The sequence below is a fragment of the Dictyostelium discoideum genome (assembly GCF_000004695.1).
Source record: "Dictyostelium discoideum AX4 chromosome 1 chromosome, whole genome shotgun sequence".
NCBI lineage: Eukaryota > Evosea > Eumycetozoa > Dictyosteliales > Dictyosteliaceae > Dictyostelium > Dictyostelium discoideum.
The window spans coordinates 3,928,644-3,945,419 of NC_007087.3; the positions used below are offsets into that span (position 1 = coordinate 3,928,644).

The following is a 16,776-nucleotide window of genomic DNA, read 5'->3' on the forward strand; positions in this document are numbered from 1 at the left end:
AATAATTGCGTTATCCAATTCAAAAAAAAATTTGTAATAATTTATTGAACCCACGACCTAGCCCGTTTAAAGGGCTCGTGAAAACCACTAAACCACTTTCCCATAGGCTGGAATGTTATAGGTGGATTTACAAATTTTTATGTTTTTAGTTATCCAATTCAAAAAAAATAAAATTTTTATGGTGGTTTCTTCTCTTTCATTGTAAATTTGACACACAAGTTGTTCTAATGTATATCCAAAACTCCATAGTTGATCCATATTCAATCATTACCAAGCTTTTTTACATTGTATTCATTAAAACACACAACTATAAAATTAAAAAACCGTGAATATGGCTACTATTTATATTTATTTATTTATCTTCAACTGTTTTCAATATATTCTTGATAGCTTTGTGTTGGTATAATTTCTTTGGATAGTTCATCTGAACATTGCATCATATAGCCAGAAACCGATCGGTTCCAATCTTGCTGGCCTTTAGAATATAACTGATTTTTTGATACAACCCCCAACATACCAACTCTATATTACCTTTGATATAACCCTTTTGATTGCTAAGTCTATTCAAAGACATTTGGAAAACACGTTCATCAATATCAATTTTACGGGCGTACAACATTATAATCCCACCAAGTTTCCATTTACCTCTTTGTTTCACATACAAATCTACTAAATCTTCTATAGTAATATCATGATCATATTTTTCTATTTTACCATTAATTACCTTTTTTTTATTTTTTCTAGTTAGAAACTATGGTGGGAATTAAGTAGAAGTTAATTCAATGAAGATAAAGTATTTTCAAAAAAAAATTTCAGAATAAATGACATTGTAACAACTGGTGGTCGGTGTCATCAGTGTTAGTTTTTCCTAATGATTTCTTTATTGTGTTGGTTATTGCTGCTGAAGTTATTGGTGTTGTAATGTTGGGTGATGATGGTGGTGTCGAATGGTTATTTAATTGTTGTTGAGATTGTTGATTTATTAATTGAATGTGTTGTTGAAGAAGTTGATTTTGTTTATCTATTACCTGTTGCTGTTCCCTTATTTGACGTAGCTGTTCATTGAAAGTTGATACCTGTGGTTGTTGTTGATGTTCCTCATTATCCTGTTGTTGCAATTCGTCATTATCAATATCTCCATTATTATTGTTGTTGTTATTATTATTATTAGTTGACATTCTTTTTTTTTAATTATTTAATAAAATTTGATTATTTATTATTATTAATTTTATTTATTGTTTTATTATTATTGAATTTATTTATTTTATTATTAAAATAAGTGATTAATTATTTAAGAAATAAATGTACACATGTATTTAATTGATGACCGTAGCCCTATCGCGTTTTTATTATTTTATATTTTTTTTTATTACTGAGGTTGAATTAGAAACCTGGTTTTCTTTTTATAGTCCTCAGATTTGAGCGAACTCAAATCTGTTAACTACTCCAACCTCAGTCGATAGGGTTAGATCCAATTTAAACTACAATATTATATTATTTTAATTTTATTCTAATTTATTATTATTTTCTTTTTAATTAAATTATTTTTAAATTTATATTATTTCGTATGGTGATTTTGTGTGTGACATTTTTAATATCTGGTATCTAATATCTATTATGAAAACTTTTGTGAAATTCAAATTAAATTTTTTTTTTTTTATTTTTTTTTTTGAGTTTATTATATAAAATGAAACAATTTATTAAAATAAATTGTTAGTAATAATTAATATTGAATTATTAATTCAATATTAATAGTTATTTTTAAATGTTCTGTTTAGAACATTTCATAAAATTAAATATATATTAGTATTAACAAGATATTTTTGAGATCTTGTTACAGACATTCCTTGTAGAATCTTGTTCCCTTCTTGTTTTCACTGAGAGCCATTTTTATCTGTTCCAATTTGCAGAACTTTGCATTATACTTATAATTGGTTCAACATTACAAAACTCTTTTCCATTTTCATCGCGATACTTGATATCTTAGGTGATACTATTATCTATTCTATTTTCGGAGAGTGAGTTTAGCTTATCAGATCTTTTAACGAATTCGACCATGGTAAAGGCACATCTATTTTGAAAATCATCACAGATCTTTTCTAAAGCTTTTTTAGTTAAACTATAAGTTCCTCTTCTACCTTGTTTTAAATGTTTTTTTGATTTTGTAAGTGCTCTTGCAGCAACTGTCTCAGTATAAAGTGTACCTTTTTTAAATCTGTGTGTGTAATTATTATGAAAAAAAAAATTAATATTATTATAACTATTAAATAATTATAACTATAATAATAAATATAATAATAAAAAATAAAATATTGAAAGAAAATAATGACTACTTACAAACACATTATACACATTTTATATGTATTTTTTTTATAATTTGATAATGGTTGAAATTGTAAACATTCATAACATTGTAAAAAAGTTTTTTCATCAGAATCAATAAAAATATCATTTTTGTCAAACTATTGTGAAAATGGAACAATTAAATAGTATTCATTTTCAATATTTTCCTTTACAAAGTATGATGATCTTGGATATTTTAAATAATGATCCATAATTACTTTATTAATATCAACCCCATAATGTTTACTAGCAATATGTGAAAAATATTGAGTTCGTAAACGACAGCAAACCATACAATAACTATTTGGATCATGATTATTAGTTTTTCTTTTTTTACCTATTCTAATTGATTCTTGATCTTTTTCAACTGATACTTTATATGGTGATGGTGAAGAAGATGATGGTGATGGTGATAGTGATGGTGATGGTGATGGTGATGGTGATAGTGATGGTGATGGTGATGGTGATGGTGATGGTGATGGTGAGGATGTAATTGTTTTATTACTATTATCAATTGCTTCATTATTAATTTTATTATAATTTATACTACAACTATTATAAATATCTTGTTGTGATTTTTTATTAAAATAAAAAGAAGTACCAAACTCTTCCATACTATTCTCTCTAATCTCTTGGTTTTCTTTTTCTATTTTTTCATTATATTCATCTTTTGAAAAAGATGTTTCTGGTCCTGAAGGATAAACAAATTTTGGTGAAGAATTTTTATTTATTTTTGAATTATTTTTATTTTTTTAAAAAGAGGCATTATATAAAATTTCTTTTAAAAGAATAAATAATTAAAACAATAATAATAATAATAATAATAATAATAATAATAATAATAATAATAATAATAATAATAATAATAATAATAATAATAATAATAATAATAATAATAATAATAATAATAATAATAATAATAATAATAATAATAATAATAATAATAATAATAATAATAATAATAATAATAATAATAATAATATGAATAATGGTTTTAATAATAATAATAATTTTAATAATAATAAAAATAATATTATTAATCTATTTCCCCAATTTCTTTGAATTACGATCTCGGGTTTAATTTTTAAAAAAAAAAAAATAAGAAAAATGGTGGTAATTGTTTTTATTGTTTATTTTTTTATTTAAATAATGAAAAAATATATTACGTTATTTTTAAAGAATTAATTTCATTTAAATTTTAATAAAAAATCCTATATCTTATATTTACAATATTGTATAGAAAACTGAATTTTATCTAAAATTATTTAGGGAAGTTTAATAGATAATAAAAAAAAGAGGCCAAATTACCCATAGACCTATAAAATTACTATTCAAACCTAAATACTGAAATTTTTTAATCAGGCCAAACTTTTGGAGAGTTGACTTTTTTTTTTTCTTTTTTTTTTTTTAAATAAAATAAATATAATTTATATAGCACAATGAAGGAATATTAAAACGAATAATTTAAAAATTAAATAGAAATTTTATATTAAAAATATTTTATAAAAAAAAAAAAGTAAAAATAAATAAAAAAAATTAAAAAAAAAAAAAAAAAAAAAACTATTATAAAGATTTTAATTGTCTTTTTCATATATATATATATTAATTAAATGGAAATTTTAAATGAAAAAACTCCTTTTTAACTTTCAAATGATTGGATTTTTGATAAAGAAATTAAAAAAATTTGAAAAATCAATAAATAACTCCAATAATATTATTGATCAAGATTTATTTAATTTAATAAAAATGTTTTTCATTTGGAATTTTACAAGATGATGAAAAAAGTAGAATTGTAGTAGAGGATTTATTTAAAATGGCAATTTATTGTTTTCCATTATTAGTTGATCAAGAACAATTAAATTTAATTGGTGAAATTATTATGGGGTTTTCTATTAGATGATATTTTTGAAGAGGTTCCAATCATTAGAAAACAATATGAAATTCAACAATTAATTTGGTTATTTGGTCAATCCAATGAAATTTGCTCACAATTTGATAAATGGGCAATTGAATTAAGGAATACAATTCAAAACTATTGTGGTGATAATAAAATCCTTTTCAATAGATTCATAAATTCTGGTATTACAACCATTGAAGGTACTCTTTCATTTCATAATATTAATTATTCATCAATTTATCAATTGGATAATTATATAAATATTCGTATTCAAAATAGTTCAGTTGGATTTTTAAATAATTTTAATCATCTTTTTATTTTAAAATCACTTCCTACAAGTATGATCCTATTTTAGAGAAAATGGAAAAAATTCAATCTTTATTACTTGGTTTAATAAATGATCTCTATAGTTTTAAAAAAGAAGTTTTATTAAATGAAGAAAAGAAAAATATAATTTATTTATTTTCAAATGAAAAACCAAAACACCAACAACAAAAACCACAACCACAACAAAAAGAAAAAGAAAATAATCAAGATGACCAAAAAATTAAAAAGTTTATGATTTAATAAATGATTACATTTCAACTTATAAATTTTTAGAAATAAAAGTTAAAGAAAAATATATTCATACTTTTAAATTAAAATCTCAAGAAATTGAATTTATTAAAGTTATAAATTCTCAAAAATATTTAATTTATGGTTCCATAAAGTATTCAATAGAAAGTAGAAGATATAATTGTAAAGAATTAAATCAATTATTATATAAATTTAAAAACTAAATTAAATTAAAATAAAAAATTATAATAATTATAATAATAATAATATTGTTTAAATAAATTATTTTTTTATTTTTATTGATTATTTATTTTGTAAAAAAAAAAAAAAAAAAAAAAAAATTAATACCAATACTATCACTCTATTACTATTATTAATTAAATATATATATATTTTTTTTTTTTTTTTTTTTTTTTTTTTAAAAAAAAAAAATTATTGTCTCATTCTTCCTCTGTTTGTTGATTTTCTAAATCTAGTTGGTTTTGTGGTTGTAGTTGAAGCTGTAGGTGTTGTTGTTGTTGTTGTTGTTGTTGTTGTTGTTGTTGTTGTTGTTGTTGTTGTTGTTGGTGTTGTTGAAGATGTTGTTGTGATTGAATTTGAGATTGTTGATGTTCAGTAAAAGATTGAATTTCAATATAATGTTGAGGTTTTTCATTTGGGTCGTCATGATAGTGAGTTTCAAAGCTATGTTGGTCATGATCAGTAACTTCTAATTGAACCTCTAAATGTTCTACATCATCTTGATCACTACAATTTATCTCTATATTATCTGAATTTTCGTTGATTACTTGTTGATTATCGTGGTGGTGATCGTGGTGGTGGTGATCATCAAGATTATTGTGGTCATCGTGACCATGCTCATGATGATGGTGACCATCATGATTAAGGTTGCATTGATGAATATCATGCTGTTCTTGAATGTTTTCATGAACAAACTCATCAACACTAATATCAATAGAATTTTGATCTTGTTGTAGTTGATGGTGTTGGTGGTGGTGATGGTGATGATCATGGTTTTGTATTTCTTGTGCTGTCACTTCTATCATTGTTTGATCATAACAATGATGATGAATATAGTGAGGATTATCTTGGACATTATCCTCATCAATATGTAGATGATCTTGTGTCAACTCATTATCATCGCCATAATTTGGATGTTCATGATGAAGTTGTTGATGACCAGAGTCTAAGATTGGAGAATTACTTGAAGATGACATATCACTTTGTTGTTGTTGTTGTTGTTTGTTTTGTTCTTCTTCCTCCCCCTCATCTCCTTCTTGACTATGGTATTGGTGTTGATGTTTTTGTCGTTTTCTATACTTTTTCTTTTGATTACCACCACTATTATCATCACTATTATTTTTTTTACTATTTACATTTTTACTATTTACATTTTGTCCATCTTTATAGGTACTACTACTATTATTATTATTATTATTAATAGTATTATTATTATTATTATTATTATTATTATTATTATTATTATTATTATTATTATTATTAATAGTATTATTATTATTATTAATATTATTATTAATATTATTATTATTATTAATATCATTATCACTATTGTTATCTAAATCATCGACCACTTTTATTTTTCTCTTTTTATATACCTTTATTTTATTTCTTTTTAAAATATGAGTGATATAAGGAAATGAAGCATCCACATTATGTTTTTTATTTAAATAATCTTGAATTTCATCTAATGTTATCAATTCACTGCCTATATTATTTTCTTCATTATTTTTAACAATACAACTGTCATCACTTTTATTATTATTATTATTATTATTATTATTATTATTATTATTATTATTATTATTATTATTATTATTATTATTATTATTATTATTATTATTATTATTATTATTATTATTATTATTATTATTATTATTATTATTATTATTATTATTATTATTATTATTATTATTAGTAGTAAGCATTGTTTGGTCAGTTGCAGAAGAATTAAAAACTGTAGAGCTTTCATTAGGTGTATGTGTAGTTATAATACTTGAGCTTTCATCACTTTGATTAGTGATTTTCAATGCATCCTTAAAATTATTACTCTTGTTATCATTTTTATTGTTATTGTTATTGTTATTAATACTTTGTTGTTGTTGTTGCTGCTGTTGGTGTTGTTGTTGTTCTTTTTCTTTTTCTTTTTCTTTTTCTTTTTCTTTTTCTTTTTTTTTTTCTTTTTCTTTTTCTTTTCCATTTTCTTTTTCTTTTCCTTTTTCATTTTCTATTTCATTTTCTTTTTCATCAATTTGCAAATTGTTTTGTTGATTTTCTTCATCATCTTCATCTTCTCCATAATCATCAATTTCTTCATTATTATTTTTATTATAATTATTATTATTATTATTATTATTATTATTATTATTATTATTATTATTATTATTATTATTATTATTATTATTATTATTATTATTATTATTATTATTATTATTATTATTATTATTACCACTATCGTAATATTCATCATCCTCATCATCTTCATCATCATCTTCATCATCTAATGAATGATTTTGGTCTGATTGATTATTTTTATCAGTTGAAATAATAATTTGTTTTGGATTATTTCTAAGAATCCATTGAATCATTTCTTGTTCTAATTTTGAATCTACTTTTTTCTTTCTACCTTGTTTTTTTGCCCTCTCCTTTATTGATACACTATCCATTGGTTTTTTAATCCATCTCCTTATTGTTGTTTCATTTATTCCATATTTCTTTGCCACATGAGAAATTGGTGAACCTTCTTTAACCTCTTGTAATATTTGTTGTGAAAATCCTGATTTAGTCATTATCATATATTATTGAATAATAAAACATATATAGGTGTATATATGTATATATATTTATATTTATATATATAAATATATGTATATAAATTATATATATATTATATTTGAAAATTAAAATTATTTTTTTTTTTTTTTTTTTTTTGTTAAACTTTGCACCTCTTTTGTGTAGAGGTTTTTTTTTTTTTTAATAAAAAATTTTTTTTGAAAATTTTATTAAAACTCGATTTTTTTTTTTTTTTTTTTTTTTTTTTTTTTTTTTTTTTTTTTTTTTTTTTTTTTTGTTTTTTTATTTTTGTTATTTTGATTGTTAATAGTTGTATTGTTTTTTGTTTTTTTTTCTTTTATTTTTGTTATTTTCCTCAAATTTAAAAAAGAAAGAAAAAATAAAATCAAAGATCATTTAAATTTTACAATTGTGGATAACTTCAAAAAAAAAAAAAAAATAAAAAATAAAAAAAAAAAAAAAAAGAAAAATAAATGGTTAAATAAATCCAAATTAGGTTTTGTTCAAAAAAATCCCTATCGTATTTTCACTATTATTTACAATATGGATATTTATTGTAGTTTTTTTTTTATATTTTTTTTTTTTTTTTTTTTTTAATTTATAATTTTTATTTATTTTTTTTTTGTTTTTTTATTTTTTTTTTTTATTATTTTTGTTTTTTTTTTTTTAATTGGTGTTTAAGGAATTTCATTGATTTTCATACCATAGTAAATTTTTTTTTTTTTTTTTAATATTTTTTTATTTTTTTTTTTATTTTTTTTTTTTTTTCGAAATTTTTTTTTTTTAAAATTTTTTTTTTTTTTTTTTTTTTTTTGATTTTCATATTCCAACACAACCTATACTTCATCACATAATGTCCAAAATTGTTAAATTTTTAAAAGAGTTAGCTACTCCATCTCACTCTATGGAATTTTTCCATAAACCAGCATCAAACTCTTTACTTGATGCATCAGAACTCAATTTTGTTAGAAGAAATATTAAAAGAGGTAATAAATCATCAACTTTTTTTATTTTTTTTATTTTACATCACCCCTCCTCTCAAAAACAATTACCCATCGTTTAATTAATGAATCAAAATAAAAGGAAATGAAATGAATAATAGATAGAAAAAATAATCAAAAAATAATCAAAAAATAATAATAATAATAATAATAATAATAATAATAATAATAATAATAATAATAATAATAATAATAATAATAATAATAATAATAATAATAATAATAATAATAAAATATGTAAAGTAAATAAATTACAATTAGCACCAATCATTTTTTTGTAAAAATAAAAAAATAAAAAGCAAAAAAACAGAAAACAACTAGGATAAATTGTGGAAAAAAAAAAAAAAAAAAAAAATTAATAACTTAAACCCTTATAATAATTCTATACATGATAAAATTAATAATAGTCACATAACTAACTTTTATTTTATTATTATTGTTATTATTATTATTTTTTTTCATTTATTTCCCAATAAACAGAGGATTTCGGTCATGAAGTCTTAACAGGTGCTTTTGGTACATTAAAATCACCAGTTATTGTTGAATCAATTTTCCATAGCAGAATTGTTGCCTGTGAAGGTGGTGATGGTGAAGAACATGATATTCTCTTCCATACTGTTGCTGAAAAGAAACCAACCATTTGTTTAGATTGTGGTCAAGTTTTCAAACTTAAACACATTAGCTCTGAAGGCGAAGTTATGTACTACTAAACTTAATCACATAATAATAATAATAATAACTAAAAAATACTATATAAAAAAAAAAAAAAAAAAAATAAACAATTAAAAAAAAAAAAAAAAAAACTTTAATTTATCTCTTTTGGATATGAAAAAAAAAAAAAAAAAAAAATAGATTTTTTAAATGTTTTATCGGTTATAAACAAATTAAATTTTCAATTTTTTTATTTTCTAAACAAAAATTATAAAAATATAATATCTATATTAAAATTAAAATCACCCCTTTTCCAAAATAAAAAAAAATAAAAAAAATTAAATAAAGTCTGAATTTAATTTAATTTAGAGATTTAAAACCATTCCATTTAAAATCTTTCATTTTTAAAAGGGTTTAGTTTGTTTTGTTTTTTTTTTTTTTTTTGTTGTTTTTTTTATTTCTTTATTTTATAATAAATAAATAATAATAATAATACCAACCAATTAAAGTAATAAATAAAAAAAAAAAAAAAAAAAATTAAAATAGGTTGTTGTTTTTTTTTGTAAAAGAAAAAGTGGATTCGAAACGAAAAGAAACTTCTTTTTAAGCCTGGTGAGTTTTAATTTTTATTTTTCTTATTTTTTTTTATTTTTTTTATTTTTTTTTTCACTTTTTTTCACACAACACTCGCACTACTACGGTATTAAAAATTTGATCACTGATTTTTTTTACTTTCACAATTTTTATTTTAATATTTATTTTTTTTTACCATATTTTGTGAAATTACTAAGAAAAAAAAAAAAAAGATTGGCATTTAAAATTTTAATAATACTATAATTATTATAGTTATTATTATAATTTATTTTATTTTTATTTTTAATTTAATTTAATTTATTTTATTTTATATAAAAAAAAAAAAAAAAAAAAAAAAAAAAAAAAAAAAAAAAAAAAAAAAAAAAAATATGGAATCAAATGAAATATCAAAAAATCATGTAACACCAATGCCATGGAAAAAATTAATTGGTGCATATGTTTTATTATTATGTGAAGCCATTTCAACATCATCATTTTTTACATATATATCACCATTTATAATTTTCCTGGGAGTTACAGATAAAGCAGAATTGGTGGGATATTATGCAGGATTTATAGCAAGTAGTTTTTCAGCAGCCCAATTTTTATCATCATTTTTTTGGGGTAAAATGGCAGATAGACTTGGACGTAAACCAATTTTAATATTTGGTAGTGTTGGATCTGTAATATCATTACTTTGTATTGGTACTAGTAAATCATTGGTAATGTTAATTTTATCACGTTCAATCAATGGTTTATTAAATGGAAATATTGGTGTAGTAAAAACTTACATTGGTGAGTGCACAGATAAAACCAATCAAGTTGAAGCATTTGGTTGGGTTGGTTTAACATGGGGTTTAGGTTCAATTTTAGGTCCATCAATTGGTGGTTTATTAGCTGATCCTGTGAAAAATATGTCTTCAATTTTCAAAGGTTCAAAATTATTTGAATTATTTCCATTCTTTTTACCAAATTTAGTTATTGCATTTTTGACTATCATTGGTTGTGTTTTCACTCAACTTTACATGAAAGAAACTTTAGGTATGAAAAAATCAAAAACTATGATTGGATTAACAAGTTTGAAAACTTCACCATCAATGGTTAAATTCTCTGATAAAATTGAAACTATTGAACCAATTAATCTTTCAACTGGTGGATTTGAAGAAGATGATGATTATAATAATGATGAAAATCATAATATTAAATCAATTTTAAGAAATGGTTCAAGTGAAATTAATATTTCAAATTCATCTGAATACTCAATTGAAAATATTGATACAGGTTCAATATTAACAGTTGGTACAGTTGTATTAGATGAGGATGAAACTGAACAAATGAAAAAAAATATATTAAATTCAATTCAAAAACAAGAACAAATTACAATTGACTCAACAACACCATCAACAACACCATCAACAACACCATCATCACCACCGCCATCATCATCATCAAGTCTTAAACCTTCCTTATCAGTTTTTGAAGATATGGCATTAACTGATAATAATACACATTTCTTAAAAAGATCATATTCAAAATTAAAATTAAAATTTTTCAAATCAAAAGATTATAAAATGTTGAATACAAAAAGTAATGATAATACAAATTCTCCAATTGAAGAAGGAGGTGCAAGAGGAGGTGAGGAAGGGTTGGAAGAATCTAAAAATATATTTAAAGATAAATCAATCATGAAAACTGTATTAATTTATGCGACAGTTGGATTTATTTACACAATGCTTGATGAAGTATTTCCATTATGGGCATTCGCACAAGTTTCAAGTGGTGGTTTATCAATGACAAGTGGTACAGTTGGTGTTTGTGGTATTATTGGTGGTGCAAGTATAATTTTTATTCAATTATTTCTTATAAAACCAGTAACAAGAAAACTTGGTTTAATTCAAACTTTTATTTATGGTTGTTCAATTGCTTTTTGCTCTTTTCTATCTTATCCACTTTTAAATTTCATACGAGCGCCTCATGAATCAATTTCAAGTGTAACACAAGATATAATATTTTGGGTTTCAGTTACAATTGTAATTTCAATTAGAAATATTGGTGCTCAATTAATTTTTACACCAATTATGGCTTTAATTAATAATAGTGCTAAAATTGCTGTTAGAGGTAGTGCAAATGGGTAAATATTTTTTTTTTTTAATATATATAAATTAATTTTATATTAATTATTTTATTTTTATTTTTTTAGTTTGGGTCAATCATTGGTTGCAGCCACTAGAACAGTTGCACCAACTTTAGGTGGAACTATTTTATCATGGAGTTTAACAAATGGACTTCCATTTCCTTTAAATTTTTTCTTTCCTTTTATTTTAATGAGTATTTGCACAATAATTCCAATTATTACTTCAAAGTTCTTTTTCCCACTTTCTTTAAATTCTCCAATTAATGAAGATGATAATAATAATGATGATTTAGAGGAAAATCAAATACCAACATTCGAATAATTAATAATAATAATAAAAAAAAAAAAAAAAAAAAAAAAAAAAGAAATTTAAAAAAAAAAAAAAAAAAAAAAAAAAAAAATCAATTAATCGCAAATTGATAGTTTTTTAAATATTGGATTTTTTTAATATCTTTAAATAATTAAAGTCAATGAAAATTTCCTTTACCAATATTATTAATTTATAAAAATAAAATTAAAATTTTTTTTTTTTTTTTTTTTATTCATAAAAATAAAATAAAAATAAAATAAAATCCTTAAAAAGTTATTGTTTATTAATAAGTTGTAATAATAAACAATATTTAATAATCATTTTCAAATTATTTTAAAATAATCCTTAATTGACTACTCATTTTTTAAAAAATATCTTCTTTTACTATATATATATATATATAAAAATATAAAACAAAAACAAACACAAAAAAAAAAATAATTTAATTAAACAAATTATTTTAATTCTCAAAATATTATCCAGAATTAAATAATAAAAATTATCTCAAATATTTCAAACATCAGGAATTTGGGAAATTGTTTTGAATTATTTTTTTTTTTTCTTTTTTTAATTTTTTTTTTTTTTTTTTTTTTTTTTTTTTTTTTTTTTTTACATTTTCACCTTTCTGCTTTTCAAACCAAAAAAAAAAAAAAAAAAAAACAATCATTTTTATAGAAACCTAATATATCTAAAATACAATGGTTTGGATCAATATAAATAATATATACATATGTTTATTCATTATTAATTAGTTTTTTTTTATTTTTATTTTTTATTTTTTATTTTTTATTTTTTTTTATTTTTAGTCAGCATTTGAAGATTTAGGTGTTTTACCAGAAATAATTAAAGCAATTGAAGAATTAGATTGGTTATTACCAACACCAATTCAAACAGAAGCAATACCATTAATTTTAGGTGGTGGTGATGTATTAGCAGCAGCAGAGACAGGATCAGGTAAAACTGGTGCATTTGCATTACCAATTTTACAAATTACATATGAAACTTTAAATAAAAAAGCAGAGATTCCAATAATTGCACCAACCAATACATCAGGAGAAGATGGCACTAGTGGTGGTGGTGGTGGTGGTGGTGGTGGAGATACAATTGAATTGGATCAAATTGATAGAGATAAGAATATGGCAGTTGACGGATTAATTTGTCAATCTCGTTCATCGGATTGGTGTGGTATTAAAGCAACTAAAGGTATAAGCAGTGGTAAATTTTATTATGAATCCATTGTTAGAGATGAAGGATTATGTAGAATTGGATTCGCTTTAAAAAAATCATCAAGAAATATTGGTACTGATAAATTCAGTTGGGGATATGGTGGTACTGGTAAGAAATCACATGAATCTAAATTTATAGATTATGGTAAACCTTTTGGAAATAATGATGTAATCGGTTGTTATATTAATTTTGATGAAGAAATAATTGGTTTCACAAAGAATGGTCAAGATTTTGGTGAAGCTTTCACTTTCAACTCTAAAGCTGGTATATTCTATCCTGCTTTAGTTTTAAAAAATGCTGAAATGGAATTTAATTTTGGTTCAAAACCAATGAAACATGATTTAAAAGGTTATAAACCAATTAATCAAGCTGAATTATTAATTGATCAACAGACTAGTACTCAAATAGATAATTCAAAGAATAATAATAATAATAATAATAAAAAAGGTAGTGGAAATAATAAAAAAAATAAAGGAAAAGATGATGATAAAATGAATGATGAAGATAATAATAATAAACAACCACGTAAAACATTATCATTAATTATTGAACCAACTAGAGAATTAGCAGATCAAGCTTATAGTGCAATTTTAAATTTTTCAAAATATTTAGATTCACCAAAGATTCAAGTTTCATTATGTATTGGTGGTGAGAAATCAAATGGTGGTAGAAATAAGATTGAAGGTGATATTATAATTGGTACACCAGGTAGATTGGAATCATTGGTTAAAGAAGGTTCAATTGATTTATCATCTATTAAATTCTTTGTTTTGGATGAAGCCGATCAATTGATTGATGATAATTTAGCAATTGTAAATTTCATTTATAATAAATTACCAATTGGTCAAAATTTACAAGTACTCTTTTTTAGTGCAACCTTACATTCAACAAAGGTTATTAAATTTTGTGAACAAATTACAAAGAATCCAACATGGGTAGATTTAAAAGGTAGAGATTTCATACCAGATCTTATCACTCATGCCTATGTAAAAGCTGATCCAATCAAATTTGAATCACTTTGGAGAAATAGTGAAAATCCTTTACGTATTCGTACTGATGGTGTTCATGCTTCAGATGTTCAACAATTTGGAAAGTTAAAAGAACCAGAACAAAAATCAGAGGCTATTAAATTATTAAAAGCTCAATTACTCTTAAAATGTATTCAATCATTTAAAATGGATCAAGCTATCATTTTTGCACGTACACGTTTAGATTGTGATCATATTCATCAGTTTTTGAAAGACGCTGGCGGTGGCAATACCTCTGGATTGGAGGGTGAATTCTCTTCGACCGTTTTACATGGTGGTGATAATATTTCACGTGCTAGAAAAGATAATTTAGAGAAATTTAGAAATGGTGATGTTCGTTTCTTAATTTGTACAGATGTTGCCGCTAGGGGTATTGATATTAGAGGTTTACCATATATGATCAATTATACATTACCAGAATCATTCGAAGATTATATTCATAGAGTTGGTCGTGTTGGTAGATCCGATAGAATTGGTTTGGCAATTTCTTTAGTGGCTTATGAACAAGAGAAAGTTTGGTATCATACTTGTCGTGATAAGGGTAAAGGTTGTCATAATACAAAATTAACAGAGAATGGTGGTTGTTGTATTTGGTATGATGAACCTCAACTTTTCACTGCTATTCAAGAAAATATTGGTCCAATTGAATTAGATTCAGATTTTCAATTACCAAAAGATATGAAACAATTAAATTTCGGTGGTTCAACTAAATTAACTGGTGCTTCTGCTGATTATAAACCTCATACTGAGGAATTACGTTCAAGAGTTTTACAATTATCTCAATTAGAAGAAACTATTCAAATTGATTATTTAACTTTACCAAAAAGAATAATAAAATTAAAATAAAATATATTTTTTTTTTAAAAAAAAAAAAAAAAAAAAAAAAAAAAAAAAAAAAAAAATTACAGTACACTATAATTTTTCCAAAATAGATACAGATAATTGAATTGATCACACTGAAAATAAATAAATCATAAAAAATAATAAAAATAGTGGAAAAAAAAATGTTTTTGAAAATTAAAAAATTGATTTGATCTAATCAATTCTTTTTTTGGAAATAAATAATTAATTAAATAAATAAAAAAGTGAAAATAAAAAAATAACAAAAAATTAAAAAAAAAAAAAAAATGCATTGGGGACAAAGAAAAACAAAAATAAATTTTTTCTTTTTTTTTTTTTTAATTTTTTTTTTTTTTTTTTTTTTTTTTTCAAACCACAACCACACAACCACTCACACAAAAAATAAATAAATAAATAATCAAATATGGATTTTTTTATATTATATTGGATTTTAGTACTGGTAATTACAGCAGGATTAGTATCAGCATCAGTATTTTGTATTGTTGCGTTAACAGATTTAGAAGCAGATTTAGTTAATCCAATCGATCTTGCAAGAAGATTAAATCCATTATTCAGTACCGATGTTTCTTTTCATTCTGCATTATGTTTATTATTCCTTGTAAATTTCGAAATTACTTTACTTTTATTAAATTCAGTACTTTTTGGTTTTCATATGTATTGGTAACTATTTAAATTATATAAACATTATTAATTATTATAAAAATATATATCTATATATGTATATGTGTTTATTAACTTTTTTTATATTATAATCAATAATATTTAATAGGTTATTTACAGGTCAAAATAAAATATTTGCAGCTGATATTTTCAAATTATTACCAGTTTATAAGAGAAGATATGCAATCAAAATTGCATTTTATATTGTCACATTCTTTTTATATTTATATTGGTTTATTTATTATTTAGTAAATACTCATGCCAGTCCAGCTTTAAAAACTATGAAAATACCTGTTTATTAGATAAATTAAATAATAATAATAATAGTAATAATAATAAAAATAATAATCTCTCCCCCTCCAATTTGTATAAAATATAATAAATAAATAAATTAACTTATAATTGTATAAATTTTTTTTTTTAGATATTTTTTTTTTTTTTTTTTATTATTATCTTTTTTTTTTTATTTTATTTTATTTTTTTTTTTATTACATTACTGGAAAATGTTTTTTTAAAAATGGATATTACAATTATCCATCTTTTTTTAAAATTTTAGCTAGTGAATTTTAATGATTAAATATACAATCATATATATTTTTTTTTTTTTTTTTTTTTTTTTTTGATTTAAATATGGTATTCTTTTTTTTTTTTTTTTTTTTTTTTTTTTTTTTTAAAAAATATTATTTTTAGCCAAATAAAACTTTTGAAAAAGAGTTCCAACCCCA

At 21.8% G+C, this 16,776-nt stretch overlaps 9 protein-coding genes across 9 annotated transcripts in view; 5 read left to right on the forward strand and 4 right to left on the reverse strand.

The window, feature by feature from the left end:
• Window positions 1-812: 812 nt before the first annotated feature.
• DDB_G0269958 (hypothetical protein) lies at window positions 813-1,178 on the reverse strand (the record flags this gene model as incomplete). The annotated part of the gene is made up of 1 exon (XM_641337.1): window positions 813-1,178. One exon carries the CDS (start codon window positions 1,176-1,178, stop codon window positions 813-815), a length of 366 nt encoding a protein of 121 aa, XP_646429.1.
• An 805-nt stretch (window positions 1,179-1,983) lies between these two features.
• On the reverse strand, window positions 1,984-2,957 carry DDB_G0270696 (hypothetical protein; the record flags this gene model as incomplete). Its single annotated transcript, XM_641338.1, has 3 exons — window positions 1,984-2,260; window positions 2,338-2,462; window positions 2,517-2,957. 3 exons carry the CDS (start codon window positions 2,955-2,957, stop codon window positions 1,984-1,986), a joined length of 843 nt encoding a protein of 280 aa, XP_646430.1.
• Window positions 2,958-4,156: 1,199 nt separating this feature from the next.
• DDB_G0269960 (hypothetical protein) lies at window positions 4,157-5,019 on the forward strand (the record flags this gene model as incomplete). Its single annotated transcript, XM_641339.1, has 3 exons — window positions 4,157-4,211; window positions 4,255-4,578; window positions 4,841-5,019. The coding sequence occupies 3 exons, from the start codon at window positions 4,157-4,159 to the stop codon at window positions 5,017-5,019; spliced, it is 558 nt and encodes a 185-aa protein (XP_646431.1).
• Window positions 5,020-5,235: 216 nt separating this feature from the next.
• DDB_G0269962 (hypothetical protein) lies at window positions 5,236-7,602 on the reverse strand (the record flags this gene model as incomplete). Its single annotated transcript, XM_641340.1, has 1 exon — window positions 5,236-7,602. One exon carries the CDS (start codon window positions 7,600-7,602, stop codon window positions 5,236-5,238), a length of 2,367 nt encoding a protein of 788 aa, XP_646432.1.
• An 857-nt stretch (window positions 7,603-8,459) lies between these two features.
• cxeA (cytochrome c oxidase subunit V) lies at window positions 8,460-9,317 on the forward strand (the record flags this gene model as incomplete). The annotated part of the gene is made up of 2 exons (XM_641341.1): window positions 8,460-8,592; window positions 9,088-9,317. The coding sequence occupies 2 exons, from the start codon at window positions 8,460-8,462 to the stop codon at window positions 9,315-9,317; spliced, it is 363 nt and encodes a 120-aa protein (XP_646433.1).
• Window positions 9,318-10,220: 903 nt separating this feature from the next.
• DDB_G0269964 (hypothetical protein) lies at window positions 10,221-12,287 on the forward strand (the record flags this gene model as incomplete). Its single annotated transcript, XM_641342.1, has 2 exons — window positions 10,221-11,962; window positions 12,032-12,287. The coding sequence occupies 2 exons, from the start codon at window positions 10,221-10,223 to the stop codon at window positions 12,285-12,287; spliced, it is 1,998 nt and encodes a 665-aa protein (XP_646434.1).
• A 686-nt stretch (window positions 12,288-12,973) lies between these two features.
• On the forward strand, window positions 12,974-15,376 carry ddx1 (DEAD/DEAH box helicase; the record flags this gene model as incomplete). Its single annotated transcript, XM_641343.1, has 2 exons — window positions 12,974-12,976; window positions 13,082-15,376. The coding sequence occupies 2 exons, from the start codon at window positions 12,974-12,976 to the stop codon at window positions 15,374-15,376; spliced, it is 2,298 nt and encodes a 765-aa protein (XP_646435.1).
• A 418-nt stretch (window positions 15,377-15,794) lies between these two features.
• On the forward strand, window positions 15,795-16,353 carry DDB_G0270698 (hypothetical protein; the record flags this gene model as incomplete). The annotated part of the gene is made up of 3 exons (XM_641344.1): window positions 15,795-15,989; window positions 16,027-16,115; window positions 16,161-16,353. The coding sequence occupies 3 exons, from the start codon at window positions 15,795-15,797 to the stop codon at window positions 16,351-16,353; spliced, it is 477 nt and encodes a 158-aa protein (XP_646436.1).
• Window positions 16,354-16,737: 384 nt separating this feature from the next.
• DDB_G0269968 (hypothetical protein) overlaps window positions 16,738-16,776 on the reverse strand; it is a gene marked incomplete at both ends in the record, with an annotated part of 900 nt that continues 861 nt past the window's right edge. The window contains one exon of the mRNA XM_641345.1: window positions 16,738-16,776. This exon is cut by the window's right edge and continues 861 nt beyond it. Coding sequence (XP_646437.1) covers window positions 16,738-16,776 — 39 coding nt within the window.